This window comes from Citrus sinensis, chromosome 9 (assembly GCF_022201045.2).
Source record: "Citrus sinensis cultivar Valencia sweet orange chromosome 9, DVS_A1.0, whole genome shotgun sequence".
Taxonomy (NCBI): Eukaryota; Viridiplantae; Streptophyta; class Magnoliopsida; order Sapindales; family Rutaceae; genus Citrus; species Citrus sinensis.
Window position 1 is genome coordinate 10,539,479 of NC_068564.1, and position 16,449 is coordinate 10,555,927.

The window sequence follows — 16,449 nt, forward strand, 5'->3', positions numbered from 1 at the left end:
ATTCAACGGATTGCCAAATGAAGATCCTCATCTCCATCTTAAATTGTTCTTGGAAGTAAATGATGCTTTCAAGATTACTAGAGCAACACAAGATGCCTTAAGGTTGAGGCTCTTTCCTTATTCCTTAAGAGATCGAGCAAGAGCATGGTTAAATTCGTTACCATCTGATTCCATCACTACATGGAATGAATTGGTTGATAAATTCCTCATGAAATATTTTTCACCAACAAAAAATGAAAAGTTGCGGAATGAGATTACTTCCTTCCATCAACTAGAAGATGAAAGTTTGTTCGAGGCTTGGGAAAGATTCAAGGAATTGCTCAGAAGGTGTCCTCATCATGGTATTCCTTGTTGCATACAATTGGAAACTTTCTACAATGTGTTGAATCCAAGTACAAGGTTAATGGTGGATGCTTCAGCAAATGGAGCTCTGTTATCCAAATCTTACACTGAAGCTTATGAAATTCTGGAAAGAATTACCAATAATAATTACTAGTGGCCTTCAGCCAGGCAACCAACAGCAAGAGGATCAGTAGGGGTACATAATATAGATGCAATTACAGCCTTATCAGCACAAGTTACTTCATTGACTAATATGGTAAAAGCCATGACATCTGTTCCAACAACAATAAAGCAAGTTACTGCACTCTCTTGTGTATATTGTGGTGAGGAACATGACTTTGATAGTTGTCATGGGAATCCAGCTTCAGTAAACTATGTGGGTAATTTCAATCGACAACCTCAGAACAACCCATATTCAAATACTTACAACCCTGGCTGGAAACAACACCCAAATTTCTCATGGAGCAGTCAGAATCGAAATGGTCCAGCATTAAATAGACAGAATAGAAATACACAGCCACCTAGTTTTCATCAGCAGAGTCAAGGGCAAAAGCATATCAGTCAGGATCCAATCATTTCATTGGAAACACTGATTAAGGAGTATATTGCAAAGAATGAAGTAATTGTGCAGAGTCAAGCTGTATCCTTGCGAAACTTGGAGAATTAAATGGGACAACTAGCTACAGCAATGAGCAGCAAAACTCAAGAAAGCCTACCTAGCAACACAGAAGACCCTATGAGAGAGAGCAAAGAACACTGCAAAGTAATTAGTTTGAGATCTGGAAAGAATGTTCATATCTTAGTTGAGATGACCAAAAATGGGATAGAATGCAATTCAGTACAAAAACCAACTCAAAAGCGAAGTCTGTTACAGCAAACTCCCCATCAAGACACTGATTACATGGGCCAAGCTACAGCAACTGCAGAAGAAATTCAACCAGAACATACTGAAAAAGAAGTTGCAACACCAGTAGCCACAGCCTGCACCAACCTAAATAAACAAAGTTTGGTACCTCCTAAATGTAACCAGCAGTTTAGACATCCACCACCTTTCCCACAAAGGTTCCAGAAACAAAAACAGGACAGCAATTCAGCAAATTCCTAGAAGTACAAAAGCAATTACATATAAACATACCTTTTGTGGAAGCTTTGGAGCAAATGCCAAACTATGTGAAATTTCTAAAGGACATCTTGGCAAGAAAAAGAAGGCTGGGAGAGTTTGAAACTGTTGCTTTAACACAGGAAAGCAGTCATATGCTCCAAAATAAAATTCTAGCAAAAGTGAAAGATCCAAGGAGTTTCACAATACCATGCTCTATAGGAATTATGTATGCTAGCAAAGCACTCTGTGACTTGGGAGCTAGCATTAATTTGATGCCATTATCTATATTTAAGTAGTTTGGAGTAGGGGAATGCAGACCAACAACAGTCACTCTGCAATTGGCTGACAGATCTCATGCATACCCTGAAGGAAAAATAGAGGATGTACTGGTGAAGGTTGATAAATTCATCTTTCTAGTGGATTTCATTGTACTGGATTTTGAAGCTGATAAAGAGGTACCCATTATATTGGGAAGACCTTTTCTAGCAACTGGAAAGACTCTGATAGATGTTCAGAAAAGAGAGCTCACCATGAGAGTGAATAATCAGCAAGTCACATTTAACGTACTAGAGGCTATGAGAAATCCTGATGAAGTAGAAGACTGCAATTTCCTGAGTATAGTGGATTTTGTTGTAGCAGACATAATGGATAGATGCTGTAGTAAGGCATTTGACAAAGTCAATACCTTTGATGATGTAGAAGAGGCAGATGTTGCAGCAATTCAGACAGAGTGGATGGAAGAAAGGCAATCTGATAGGCACACCGAGTTTATTGAACATCTGAATCTTTCAGACAGGGAAGTAAAAACAACTTTATCATCTATTGAATCACCTCTTAGTCTTGAATTAAAATTGTTACCTTCACATTTAAAATATGCTTATCTCGGCCAAAATAATACACTCCCTGTAATCATCTCTTCTACTTTGGATCCAGGTCAAGAACAAAGTTTAGTAGATTTGCTTGGAAAATACAGAAGAGCAATTGGATGGACCATGGCAGATATAAAGGGGATAAGCCCATCAATTTGCATGCATAAAATCGTGCTAGAAGATTGCTCCAGCAATTCAGTTGAGCACCAGAGAAGGTTGAACCCTATCATGAAAGAAGTGGTGAAGAAGAAAATCATTAAATGGTTGGATGCTGGAATCATATACCCAATATCAGACAGTTCATGGGTGAGCCCGGTTCAATGTGTTCCAAAGAAGGGATGGATAACAGTAATAGCTAATGAGAATAATGAACTTATTCCTACAAGGACAGTAACTGGATGGAGAGTATGTATAGATTACAGGAAGCTCAACAAAGCCACAAGGAAAGACCATTTCCCACTTCCATTCATAGATCAGATGTTGGACAGACTTGCTGGAAAACAGCACTATTGTTTCTTATATGGGTATTCAGGCTACAACCAGATTGCTATAGCTCCAGAAGATCAGGAGAAGACAACATTTGCCTTCAGAAGAATGCCCATTGGGTTATGCAATGCTCCAGCAACCTTTCAGAGATGCATGATGTCTATATTTTCTGATATGGTAGAGCAGACTTTAGAAGTTTTCATGGATGACTTCTCAGTGTTTGGAGAAACATACAATGATGGTTTGCACAACCTGGAAGAAGTTCTTAAAAGATGTGAGATGACCAACTTAGTGCTTAATTGGGAAAAATGCCATTTCATAGTGCAAGAAGGAATAATATTGGGTCACAAGGTATCCAAAGATGATATTAAGGTAGACAAAGCCAAGATAGAGGTAATAGATAAACTGCCACCTCTAACTTCAGTAAAGGGTATTAGGAGTTTTTTGGGTCATGCTGGATTTTACAAAAGATTCATTAAGGATTTTTCCAAGGTGGCTAAACCATTATGCTCATTGTTGGAACATGATAAACCCTTTTACTTTGACAAAGAGTGTCATCAAGCATTTGGAGAATTAAAGAAAGCTCTGATCACTGCTCCAGTAATCATATCTCCATACTATACTTTACCATTTGAATTGATGTGTGATGCTAGTGACCATTCTGTGGGAGCAGTATTAAGGCAAAGAAGGGATAAGGTTTTTCACTCCATATACTATGCAAGCAAAACTCTTACTCAAACTCAAATCAATTACACCACTACAGAGAAAGAATTGCTAGCAGTAGTATTTGCTTTTGACAAATTCAAAGCCTACTTGTTGGGCACTAGAGTGACTGTATATACAGACCATGCAGCCATCAAATACTTAATTTCAAAAAAAGATGCCAAGCCAAGATTAATCAGATGGATCTTATTGCTACAAGAATTTGATCTGGAAATTAAAGATAGAAAGGGGACTGAGAATCAAGTAGCAAATCACCTGTCAAGGTTGGAAGCAGACACAAGCACATTAACAAGGAAAGACATCACTGAAACTTTTCTTAATGAACAGCTGTTGGTGGTACAGCAAGCACAGATGCTGCAGTAGTCAGAATCCCCTTGGTATGCAGATTTTGCTAACTATTTAGTAAGTGGATTGTTACCACCCGAGCTAAAGTTTCAAAAGAAAAAGAAATTTCTTCATAATGTTATAAGCTACCAATGGGATGACCCACATTTATATAAGTTGTGCGCAGACCAAGTAATACGAAGATGTGCTGCAGAAAGAGATATTCCTCATATATTGGAGTCATGTCATGCTGCAGCATATGGAGGACATTTTGGTGGTCATAGAATAGCTGCTAAAGTATTACAATCAGGTTATTATTGGCCAACTATTTTTAAAAATGCTTATAAGTTTGTTAAATGTTGTGACAAGTGTCAAAGGACAGGGAACATAACTAGCAGACATGAAATGCCATTGACCAACATACTGGGAGTGGAAGTTTTTGATGTTTGGAGAATAGATTTCATGGGATCGTTTCCCCCATCCTTTGGGAACTTATATATCCTTGTTGCTGTGGATTATGTCTACAAGTTAGAAGCTGCAGCATTACCTACCAATGATGCTAAAACAATAGTGGCTTTTCTTCAGAAAAACATTTTTTTTCTAGATTTGGCACTCCTAGAGCAATTATTAGTGACGAGGGTATACATTTTTGCAACAAAGTCTTTGCTGCAGCAATGGTAAAATATAGAGTCAGACACAAGGTAGCTACATCATATCACCCTCAATCTAGTGGTCAGGCTGAAGTGTCCAACAGAGAAATTAAAAAGATCTTAGAAAAAGTGGTGAACCCAACAAGGAAGGATTGGTCTTTACACTTACATGATTCTCTATGGGCCTACAGAACAGCATACAAAACTCCACTCGGCATGTCCCCTTACCGAATTGTTTATGGAAAGGCTTGTCATTTGCCACTAGAGCTAGAGCATAAAGCACATTGGGCACTGAAGAAATTAAATTGGGATATTCATGCTGCAGCAGAGCAAAGAAAGCTTCAGCTTTGTGAGCTTGATGAACTACGACTATTTTCATATGAAAATGCAAGAATTTATAAAAAGAGGACAAAACACTGGCACGACAAGCATATTCAACACAGGCAATTTAGCCCTGGACAATTAGTATTGCTCCACAACACAAGACTAAGATTATTTCCGGGAAAGCTCAAGTCACGATGGTCTGGCCCGTTTAAGCTGCTCAAAGTTTATCCTCATGGAGCTGTCGATCTTTTAGATGAACAAACAGGTCAAGAATTCAAGGTTAATAGACACTGGGTTAAGCACTACATACATCCAGCAGCAGATTGTTCAAAGGAGGTGTCGCTCCTTAAAGAACCCTGCTATTGAGCAATGAAAGAAGGTCAGGCTGAAGGACGTTAAATCAAGAGCTCCATGGGAGGCAACCCATTGGGGAGACAGCCACTTCAAACCAATTGTGATATCCTTTGGTTTTGTAGACAGCTCTCCCTCTTTACCATCTTATTTAATTTTGTTTTTTTTCTATGTTAGCCATTTACTTTTACCCTTTTACATTATTGCATTCTTTATTTTCACTTTAATTTGATCTATTTAGTTCTTTTAATAATTTTAGAATTAATTTTAGTTTGAAGTAAGTGTGACAAATGAATTCCATATTAACAAGTGAGAGTGTATGATGGCAGAATGCAGAGGTGAGCCACGTGTCAGAAGCTTTAGTGTGGAGTATATATCCATTGTTAGAGCAAGCGAATGGGTGCTGCAGCAACTAATTTTACCGTTACAATAAATTAAAAGCTGGAGCCTTTCACTTACCATTGGAGAAAAAATCATGACAGATGGATGCATGGATATGGATAGAAAATTGAGGAAACAAATCTCCGAAATTAAAGCTTTAATTTCACTGGCCGATAATTTTGGGGATATGCACATTTAATTCAAATATTTTATTCCCTCAATTATCTCTAGTTACCGTATTTATCTTCAAATTAAAGTCCATTATAAAAAGGAGTCACTGTGCTTAGTGCTCTACGCCACTATTCCCCATCTCCTTCGCAAAGACAACTCTAACAATTCTTAAACTCTTTTTCTCTTTCTACTTTCAAGAATAGTAGCTTCAATTTGTTACTGCTACAGCAATGCCGAGATACAAGAAAACAGCCAGCCGCCTCAAAGATCCGTCACGCTTCCAGAACTACCACGCAGAAGAAAAATATGAAGAATTCATAAAGCCGCGTAAGATTCTGGAAGAGAAAGGGTTTCAATTTCCAGAACAACTCACTAGAATTGTACAAACAATTCATAATGCTGCAACAAAGTGAGGATGGTTAGAGTTTTGCAATCACCCTAGTGATCCTGTGCTTCAAATAGTCAAATAATTTTACGCCAATTTGGTAAGCCCTGATCAGCACAACATTTGGGTAAGAAACACACTTATTCCATTAAACTCTCGAGTTATAAATGCTTTTTATAATTTACCTGCTGAAATTAATTGTGAGTATGCCAAGTTGCGTGATAAATTGACCCTGAAAAAGTGGACCACCATTTTCACAACTCTTACCTTTGAAGGGGCATCATGGGCTAACGAGGAAGGGCGTGTAGTTAATAGGATAGATTTGAACATATTGCTAAGGTGTGACTGAAATTTTTGAAATCTAGGCTTATGCCCACCACTCACACTACTACGGTTTCACAAGAGAGATTGGTTTTGTTATATGTCCTTGTTCGAGGGCTTCTCATAGATGTGGGTAGCATCACTGTAAAAGAAATCCGAGAGTGTGTAGTCAAGACTCACCGAACTTGTCACCAGCATTTGTGTAGTTTCAAGTGTTCGTCTTGACGCCAGAGATGACCATGTTAAGAATGATGGTGCCTTTACGGCACGTACAATTAAGAGAGTTACTTGTGAGAGTGCTGGAATAACCACTGAACCAGCTGCTGTAACAACCACTGAACCAGCTGCTGTAACAGGAGCAAGACGAGCTATTGGCTTAGAACAGACCATCCAGGCACTTAGCACCAGTATCACTCAATATGTGAAAGCTCAGCAAAGGGAAAATGGTCGGTTTTGAAGTTATCTACACCACCTGGATAACCAACTACACCAATTTGCTCTGTACATAAAACGCACTCACCGGAACTTCCTTGAGTCACTACTCCAGCAGTACAATTTTAACACCAATACCACAAATGCTCCAGCAGCAGCCAGTGAAGAAGCCACTGCTACAGATGAACCAGCAGAAGACACTGTCACTAAACCCCAAGCAGAATTCGACTCAGAAGATGCTGAACCATCTGACCCACCTGAGGACGAAGGTGACAAGTCTGAGACTGATAGCTCACCCTCAGAGGCAGAGGACGATTCGGAGAAAGAAAGTGAGGAACCAACCATCCCAGCCCAGCCCACAACTAGAAAAAAACACATTATTCAAGAAGAAGATGAGGAAGACCTTGAAGAGGAACCATCTATTCCAATCCTTGCGAGCAAGGGAAAGGACAAGGGTAAAGCAAAAATGGCAACACCTCCAGACTCTGCAGATGAAATGAAGCAAGTTGATGTCGAGCTAGCTGCTGCAGCAGCCAAAGTTACACCTACACCTGTGCAAGCCAAGCAACTACTGGCGATCATTGCGGCCATCACAGCTGAAGGCCAGGCAGCTGATGCATCAACTCCAATTCCTCCCCAGCAAACTCCTAGCCAGCCTGTTCGCACCAGCCCGCGACAGTCCAACAAAAGAAAAGGCAGTACTTCTAAAGGCCCTGCTACAGCAACCCCATCCACAACTCCTCTCACTAGCCCTAAGACGAAAAAGACAAAGACATTGCCAGCTACTTACCCATAAGCTTCACCAAAGGATAAACTGCGCAGTGCATCCAAGAAACATTGATAGCATCCCGTCATGTACTGCAATCCCCACCACAGGGGAGTATTATGTCCTTACTAATTGATTCTTATAAAAACAAAAGCAAATTTTTTTTTGTTTGTCAATTTGTGTGGTATTTTCTTAAGGTCTTCCATATCCTTGTCCAGTTGTGTGCATTTTTATGTATGCTTGTGAGGACACAACATCTCTTAAATTTGGGAGGTTGTTTCCGAATGCATGTATTTATGTATGTGTTGTGTGAAGCTCTGTTATTTGTTATTTGTGTATGGATTTGAATACCTAATGAAGATAAATTGAGTATTATTTAGTATTTATGAGAATGCAAAGTAGAGATAAGTTATAGATGAAAGTGAAATTCTGTCCTGACACTTAGACTTTGGTTGAATTGTATGAGACTGCTAGAGCAAAGCCAAAAGAATAGAAAAGATGCTACGTGTAGGGGGAGAAGCAAGTTTGATTAACTGTGATTTCTATGAAATACAATTTGTTCCAATGGCTCAAGTTGCTGAGTAACCAGGTCTGAGTATGAACCCCATATGCAGAATTGTGTTCAAAGGTAATAAGAGTTATGAGCAATGTTGTAGCGCAATATAAAAAAAAATCCTCTGTCTAAGGCATTGAGTAGCCAGGTCTGTTCATGAGCCCCATGTTTAGCCTTGAGTAAAAGAAACCTCTAGCTAAGATTACATTATAGTACTGCTGCAGCAACTCTGATCTGGGCATGGTTTGAGTAATTGGGTGTCATCATTACAATTGATTGACATTCACATGAAAGATAAATGTTACAGTGAGGAGGTTGAATATTCCCTAATTTGTCAAAACCTAAAAATTGTCACAATTGAGTATGTGAAGGTTTTGTTGCCCCATTTATGAATAAAGTATTCTCACTGCTGAAATTCATGCGATCCCTTGGTGATGTTATAACATATCTGGAATTCAACCGAAGGAGCACACACACAATATGGATAAAAAGAAGCTTAAGTCTAGAACTGATTTACTATGGGCATTTTGTATGATTGGGTTTGTGATCTAAAGGTGAAAGAATCCTTGCAAATTTGATAAAAGAGCTAAAGATGTGTGTATGTTTGTTTGCGGGAAATGTTAATATGTGTCATTACTTGAGGGCAAGCAATGGTTTAAGTTTGGGGGTGTGATAATTATAGGAAATGAGAGTTATTACAACAATTTTAGACTTGAATCAAAGTCACTTAGAGAACAAATAAGGTGTTTTTATTACATTTTGGTTACCTTTTGCATAAACATTCATTTTAGTTGAGTCTTAATAAGTTTTGCTTGAATCATAGTAATTTGTGCTAAAAATAGGATTTAAATTGTAGGTTTTAAATTCATGAGAGGATGTTGAGGCATTAGAAGAGCAAGAGGAGGAAGGAAGATGGCCACAAAAAAAGTAACGCACAATCGGGAATAAAGCAGTGTTGTAACAACTGTTAGAGCAACTAGTGCTGTAGTAATCTGGGAGCAATATGGGAGAAAACTTAGGCGTGGGTCAGCCATAAAATCGCGATCTGCATGTTTCCTAATTTAAACACATGCATGCTCATGAGCTTTGGTTTAACCTAATTTGCAATATAAAAAGGAGAGGTGCACCACATAGAGGGGCGGCAATTAAATTATCATTAAATTATCGGCAGCATTGGAGAATCATGCAGAATTACTTGGCTTTGATTTTCACCATGCTTAACTTATATTTATCTTCTTCCTTTAATTGATTTAATGTATTCTGAGACCAATATGTTTATGTTTATTTCTCTCATCCAGATTATGAACTAAATTTACTTGTAGTTGAGTGACAAATAATCTAATAGGTTCTTGATTGTTCTTATATGTTGTTATGGTATTGCTGTAGCATTTTACTCTAATAGCTTTTATGAATATAACTGTTATTTCGGTTGACCACCCATTTAATGGTTTCCGTTAAGATAGAGCAGCAAAAGGGCATGTCTTAGCGGACATTATTAGAGTATTACTTGTTCTTAAGTCGAGTTTCGTGGATTAGGTTATCCTGAATCCCATAAGGGCAATACTTGAAGTTAAGATATGTGACACTCTAGACATAGGTGTTCATCTTGTAGGTAGAAAAATTAAAGGTTATAATGCCGTACCATAAATATATAAGCAACTGGTCATTGTTAGTAGATTTAAAGGTATGAGACTTCCAACATGCGATAGCTGAGGATGCCGATTTATTCTGCCCGATGCTGCAGCACTTATTCTAACAACTGGTGCTAATTTGGTAAACAACAGCCACCCCACTAGGAGAGTTTGATCATTCAACTACTATATTCTCAATTGAATCTTAGACACAGTTAATCTAGTTTATTTCATTACAGTATTGTCTTATTTAGTTCTTATTTCAATTATTGATTACGATATAAATTATTTGACTATTGTTTGTTTTGGTTTCAAGTTGAGTTGCGTTATTGTGAGTGCTATAACATTTTGAATAACATCAATCCCTGTGGAGACGACCTTGAATACTTATCACTTTATTACTTGTTGTGTATACTTGCACATTGACATTAATAGATATTGCTTATAAAATTTACCAACAGCTCTACTCTGGGATGGCCAGCCCACTTTAAGTCGTGGCACTCCTTGATCACTACTCGACGTAAATTTCCTCACCTAGGCATGAAGAGTAAATCTCCTTTGGTGAGGAGGATGCCTTCCTCTTGTCAAAATCACCTTGTCTTGCCTTTGAGAACCTTCCCCAATAAGTCTTTTGCTCGCGGGTCTTGTTGGAGGCCTTCCTTGATGCGTGTGACAAGGTCAGACTTCGGTTGGCTCATGCTAAATATTGCCAACTCTGCTTTGTGACTTAGGGCATCTGCAACGACGTTGGCTTTTCTGGGCTTGTACTCGAATCGGTAGTCGAATTCCGCAAGAAAGTCTTACCACTTTGCTTGCTTGGGGCTCAACTTCTTTTGTATTTAAAAGTAGCTTGTGGCTATATTATCCGTTAAGATCATGAAGTGTGAGCCAAGTAAATAGTGTCGCCACACTTGTAGGTAATGGATGATGGTCGTCATTTTCTTCTCTTGCACGATTTAGCAGTGTTCCGTGTCATTGAGCTTTCGAATCTCGAGCGTTATTGGGTGGCCTTATTGCATGAGGACTCCGCTAATGGTAGAGTCGGAGGCATCCGTTTGCATTTCAAATGGCTTGGTGTGGTCTAGAAGAACGAGGATGGGTTCCTCAGAAATTGCCTTTTTCAACTCTTAAATACGTGCTGGCACTCTTCGGAACAATAGCATGCTTGATTCTTCTTCAACAAATCTATCAAGGGTGCCGCCTTGGCCGAGTATCCCATAATGAAGTGGCAGTAGTAATTCACCAATTTGAGAAAAGACTAGAGTTTGGGTACCTTCGTGGGAGGTTCCCACTCAAGGATGGTCTTCACCTTTGAATTCTCCATCATCAATTTCCCATCCACTATCTTGTGGCCAAAGAACTCTACCTCTTGTTGAGCAAACAAGCATTTTTTCATCTTGAGGTAGAGCTCGTTGTTGCGTAGTACTTTGAGGACTTGCCATAAGTGTTGGGCATGTTCCTTGAGTGTGGTGATATACACCACGATGTCGTCTAAGTACACAATGACGAAGCGGTCAAGGAAAGGTTGGAGAACCTTGTTCATAAGAGTGCTAAATGTGCCAGGTGCATTGGTGAGGCCAAACGGCATAACTAGGAATTCGAAAGAGCCATACCTGGTCACGCATACCGTCTTTAGCTCATCTCTCTTAGCAATGTCCACTTGGTAGTATCCGGACCGTAGGTTGAGCTTTATAAAGTATCACGCTTTGCCAAGTTGATCGAAGAGATCCGCGATTAAGGGGATTAGATACTTGTTTTTTATGGTGATTTTGTTGAGATAGCGATTCGTCTTTCTTCTTTTGGAAGAGCACAGATGCACCGAATAGAGCCTTGGATGGACGGATGTATCCTGTGTCCAGCAAGTCGTTGAGTTATCTCAGCAACTCCTCAAGTTTGAGTGGCGCCATATGGTAGGGCACCAAGGCTAGTTGCTTTGCGCCTTGCTCCAACTCGATCTCGTAGTCCACTTCTCGTCTAGATGGGAGTTTTTTCAGAAGTTCCGAAGGCATGACGTCCTTGAACTCATCGAGGAATCCTTGGATGAGCGGATGGACTTCGCTTGGTGAGCCTCCATAATCTTCCCTATCACTTAACTCTCGAATAGAGACCAAGATGCTTGGGTTCTTCTGATATGCTTTCTTGAATTGCATGGCCGAGAGCTTCTTGTCCGCGGTCCTCAATCGCTCAGTTGGAACCATACGCGCTATACTCCCGTCGAGGATGCTTAAGGAGTTCGTGGGCGTCAGTGGGAAGGCATGGACTTGGTCAAAGAATTCCATGGCGAGGACCATTTTGAAGTCATCCATAGACACGATGAAGAAGTTGAGCTTTCCTCTCCACGATCCGAGTGTTACACGCATTCCATGTGCGGTGCCCGCGATGGGCTTGGTGGGTGAGTTTACCGCCTTCATGGTGCCTCTTTCCTTGGTCACCTTGAGGCCTAGGCGCTTGGCCTCATCTTCGGAAATGAAGTTATGCGTTGCTCCGGTGTCGAGCAAGGCACACACGGCTTGGCCATTGATGGACGCACTCACGTACGTGACCCTTTCTTTATAGGTGTTGGCAGGTTGCTCTTGAGTGCGCCAAGGTATTGGATACCCATGCTATGTTGCGGTTTCTCCTCCGTCGACGGTGTGGAGTTGCCTTTGAGTTAGGCCGCTAGAGTATTGAGCGACTTCTTCTCCGAATAGTTCCATACCCAATGAGGGCCATTGCATATGAAGCATGGGCTTTGAGGCTTGGGCAGCTGCTGTTTGTCCGATTTACTTTGCTCGCTCTTACTGCTTGGAGGCTTTTTCTGCCCTCACTCTCTCCGATTGTGGCCCTTATCCTTTCGGCCCTTTCCCTCACTTTTGCCATGGCTAGTCCTCTTGTCCTTGGGCTGGGCAAAGTAATCAGCAAGTGATTCCGCAATGACAATGGCATCATTGAGAGTTTGTACGCCACGCCTATCTAGTTTCGCCTTAGCCCAATCCTTAAGGCCATCTTGAAAGTAGAAGAGAGAGTCCTTATCGAACATGTCAGAGATCTCAAGCATTAGGGTAGTGAAAGTCATTGATGTAGTCACGGACACTACCTGTTTGCTTAAGCCGACAAAAGTGCGCTCGCGCTTTCTTCTCTGCGTTGCTTAGGGCAAAGTGCTTGCGGAGTTCGCGTTGGAGCTCAGCCCATGTGTTGATAGTGCAAATGCCTTAGCCCATCTCACCATGCTTCCGCTGTCAACATAGTTGTGCGGTGCCTCGAAGGAATGTAGGCGCGGTGTGTACCTTCGATGCCTCATCTCGAACACCCATGGCATCGAGGTATTGCTCTAGGCCAAATAAGAAATTTTTTACGACTGTGGCATTGCGTATACCATCGTAGGTGTCGGGCTTTGGCACGTCAATCCAGTGAACATCACTCGTGCTTGTGGAAGCCGGACTAGGTGTGAGTGTGGGCTTGTGCAAAGCCCAATCCAAGCAGACTTTGTCGACCTCTGCACGGTTGCTCGTAGCTTGCTTTGCACGAAGCTACACAATTTCTGTAACTCATCATGAAATGCTCAAAACTCCCCTCGGAGTGAGTCGACTTGGTCTTGTATGAGGCCTTGGTGGCTATCGTGAACTCACCATACTCGCCCTCAAGACCATCGACCCTAACCTCCAATTATCGAGGGTGTCCTAGACAGCGGACATCAAAGTCTCGATTGTGGCCATGCGAGGCTCCAAGGCGTCTATAGAAGTGGCCTTGGACTTGCCGCGGGACTTAGCTTGTGTGCGTCCCTCCTCGCGGCCATGTACTTGCTCCAATAATTCCACACCGACCACACCCTCTTGTGTTGTGCTAGGAGGGTTGGCCATTGCTCGTTGAGCTAGCTTACGTGAGTGCAAACCTTAGCTCTGATACCACTTGTCACGAGATGAGAGTTTTACGCAGCAAACTCATGCGGCAAGTCGCTAAATAAACCTAGAACACTTCTCAAACTAGCGAAGCAAGAATGCTTGTGGAAATGCTAGAGAGAAGTAAAGCAGTATGGCTAAAATATATTTTATTGCACATTAAAAATAATTTACAAGAGTGCTCGAGAGCGTGAGTGAGAATATGTGTGCGCTGGTGGGTGTGTGTGTGTGTGGTGTGGTGTGGTGTGTGTGCAAATGGGGGAGTTCACCCTTATTTATAGGTGTTGGGGTGCTAGGTTCTTGAACCTTCCATGCAACTTGCATAAATATCCTAGGGATCTAAGTGAAGAGTCCTAGAAAGTTCTAGCTTATTTACAATTATGGAAAATTCTAGAATCTGGGTCGGGCTTGGATGGTCGATAAGCGCACCACGGCTGACTAGTTGTGCTGGTGGCCCATTTCTAAGTGCATCCTACTTCTAAGTGCATCCTACCTTTTGTGCTAAGCACATCCCGCTTCTCAGCGCACTCCACTTCAAAGTGGACTTTTGCTAAACGTACCCATGCGTGGGGAATTAACGTCCGTTGGTGGCAAATTTGAGCAGCCTGTGACAGCACACTGCCTTTCTCGCATGAGCGTGCTCTACGTGCCACGCGAAGATAGGCTGCATGCAGCCTTAATGCGCAGTCATGAGCTGCCTTGCGTATGAGCGTTTGCTGCCTGGCACACGTGCATGTGCTGCCTAGCGCGCATCCACTTGTTTTTCTCGCACGAAGGGATGGTAATGTGCAGAAAGTGGCTTGGGCCTGACCGCGCGATGCGTGGTGCTCGAACAGACGCTGCTTACCGCATGAGCATAAGCTGCATGCTGCGCGTGATGTGCATTGCAGTAGGGCATTTCCTACATGGAGGGAGGTTAGTTGCACAGGAAGTGGCTTGCCTCTCCACACGCACTGGATTGAACATAAAAAAATACCTCTTTTCACACTCTAAAATACCGAAATATTTTTTTCTCTTGAAAAATACTTCGCATTTTTCTCTACCATAATGCAAAAAATCAGGCCACAACTATTTATACTTTTTTTTTTGGAGGGGTGGGTTCATTTCAAGAACTAGTGGTGCCTATTACTGCTCGATCAAAAATTGCTCGAATACTTCTTTAGTGGGGAAGCTAATGAGATGTGCCCAGGTTGGGCATTGAATGGCTTAGCCTTCGACTGCCTCAGCCTTGGCCCTTCGGCATTGGCATGTTCGCACGAAAGTCGCCGTCAAGCTTGCTCCAGGGACATTTCAGCGACCCGATTATTTAAAAAAAAAAAGTAAATACATGTTGCTTCTTACATCTGATGGTGCTGGCTCGGCCTTGCTTGGTGTTTCCGTAGACCCGACGGCAAGTGCCTTGGGGATGCGGGGCGCTCGGCGCAATCGCAGCCAAGTGAATGGTAGGGCGTGTGAATCTTTGGGTTGTCGAATTTCCATCTTCATCAGTTTAGGTGTTCAAGTACTTGGAGCGGATGGGCCTTGGGTGGCATCTGAAGCAAAGAAACTTAGGTTCTCAAAATCATTTAATCCAAGCAAGCCTTAAACCAAATGCTTAAGAAATTACATTACAAAGAAATTCAAAGCAATGATAGTGGCACCGACGAAGAAGCCTATTACGGTTATCAAGAAGAAGGTACCATGTGTGAAAAACATTATCTCTGTTGTAAAAGCGTTTGGCCACAAAATTGTTGCAGGGATATTTGGAGAGGTCATGATCTTACGGACAACGTGAATTTTGTACAAAATGACAGCAAGTCTGCAACATTAACATGCAAGGTAAACTTTGAATTCAGATTCACAAAGCTTAAAACCTTTCCTTGGAAAACAAAATAATATTTAATTAAAGAAAATCATACGGTTAAGGTTCTTTCTTTCCTTTTAAAAATATTTTTTATACTGATGGTGATCTGGGTAGGTTAATGTATGGTGCCTGACATGAAACAGAGCTAAGATAATGTTAATAAGCATTCCTCATTATCACAAATTCAGTTCACAGATTACATTTTGAAAAAAATGCGAGATCAGAAGATGACCCAATTGCAAGTAGCCACAGCAGCAATCGGCAGGTCAATTAAATATAGTAAAATATAAGTACTGAACCTTCAGTGGTTACAGAAGTAATTACTGGCTTCAAATATCAGATTAGAAAATTTGGATCAAGAAGTTGAATGACCTTCGTGGACTTTGTCAAACAAAAGATAATAATTAGCAACAGCTACAGAGACTGGACCATTTGAAAATGATTAGCAAACAGCTAAGTGAAATGCATTTCGTTATGCAAGAGATGAATACACACCTACTGCATTACAATTAAAAGGCAATAAGGGAACATGGTACAACATCTTCACATATTCCTCGGTGGCAATATTTTACAGTTTTTGGTTTCAAATTTTGGGGCAATTTCAACCTTCGAACGCCAAGCTGCCAGTTCCTTTCTGCACGTTTATTCCATTCATTTTCATTGGAAAAACAGAATTCCACTGTTAAACTCATTACATACACTTCAAAGGAACATCCTTTGGTTCAGCCGAAAAATAAAAAAAAGAGAGAACGGCAACAACAATAACAACAACAAGAGATCAAACTTGCAATACAAACCTAGTGATGATAAAATGTCGTGCATATGATTTCAATTTTTGTTTTCTTTTTCTTTCATGTTCTTTTTTTTTTTTGGGCTTTTGTGTTCTCAACTAAAAATGTGAAAGATCTTTCAGAGGC

At 41.0% G+C, this 16,449-nt stretch overlaps 1 protein-coding gene and 1 non-coding gene across 2 annotated transcripts; one reads left to right on the forward strand and one right to left on the reverse strand.

The window, feature by feature from the left end:
• Positions 1-238: 238 nt before the first annotated feature.
• On the reverse strand, positions 239-345 carry LOC127900081 (small nucleolar RNA R71). The gene has a single exon (XR_008052111.1). It is a non-coding gene; the product is annotated as a small nucleolar RNA R71 (small nucleolar RNA).
• Positions 346-5,953: 5,608 nt separating this feature from the next.
• On the forward strand, positions 5,954-7,657 carry LOC127899854 (uncharacterized). The gene is made up of 3 exons (XM_052433994.1): positions 5,954-6,132; positions 6,661-6,875; positions 7,014-7,657. The coding sequence occupies exons 1-3, from the start codon at positions 5,954-5,956 to the stop codon at positions 7,655-7,657; spliced, it is 1,038 nt and encodes a 345-aa protein (XP_052289954.1).
• The last annotated feature ends 8,792 nt before the right edge of the window (positions 7,658-16,449 follow it).

Excerpts from the sequence above, each read along its gene's own strand:
- LOC127899854 (XM_052433994.1), top strand. The coding sequence starts at position 5,954 with ATGCCGAGATACAAGAAAACAGCCAGCCGCCTCAAAGATCCGTCACGC. Across the intron at positions 6,133-6,660 it reads ATTCATAATGCTGCAACAAA|AGATGACCATGTTAAGAATG; the intron begins GTGAGGATGGTT and ends TCTTGACGCCAG. Across the intron at positions 6,876-7,013 it reads AGCTCAGCAAAGGGAAAATG|CAGCAGCCAGTGAAGAAGCC; the intron begins GTCGGTTTTGAA and ends CAAATGCTCCAG.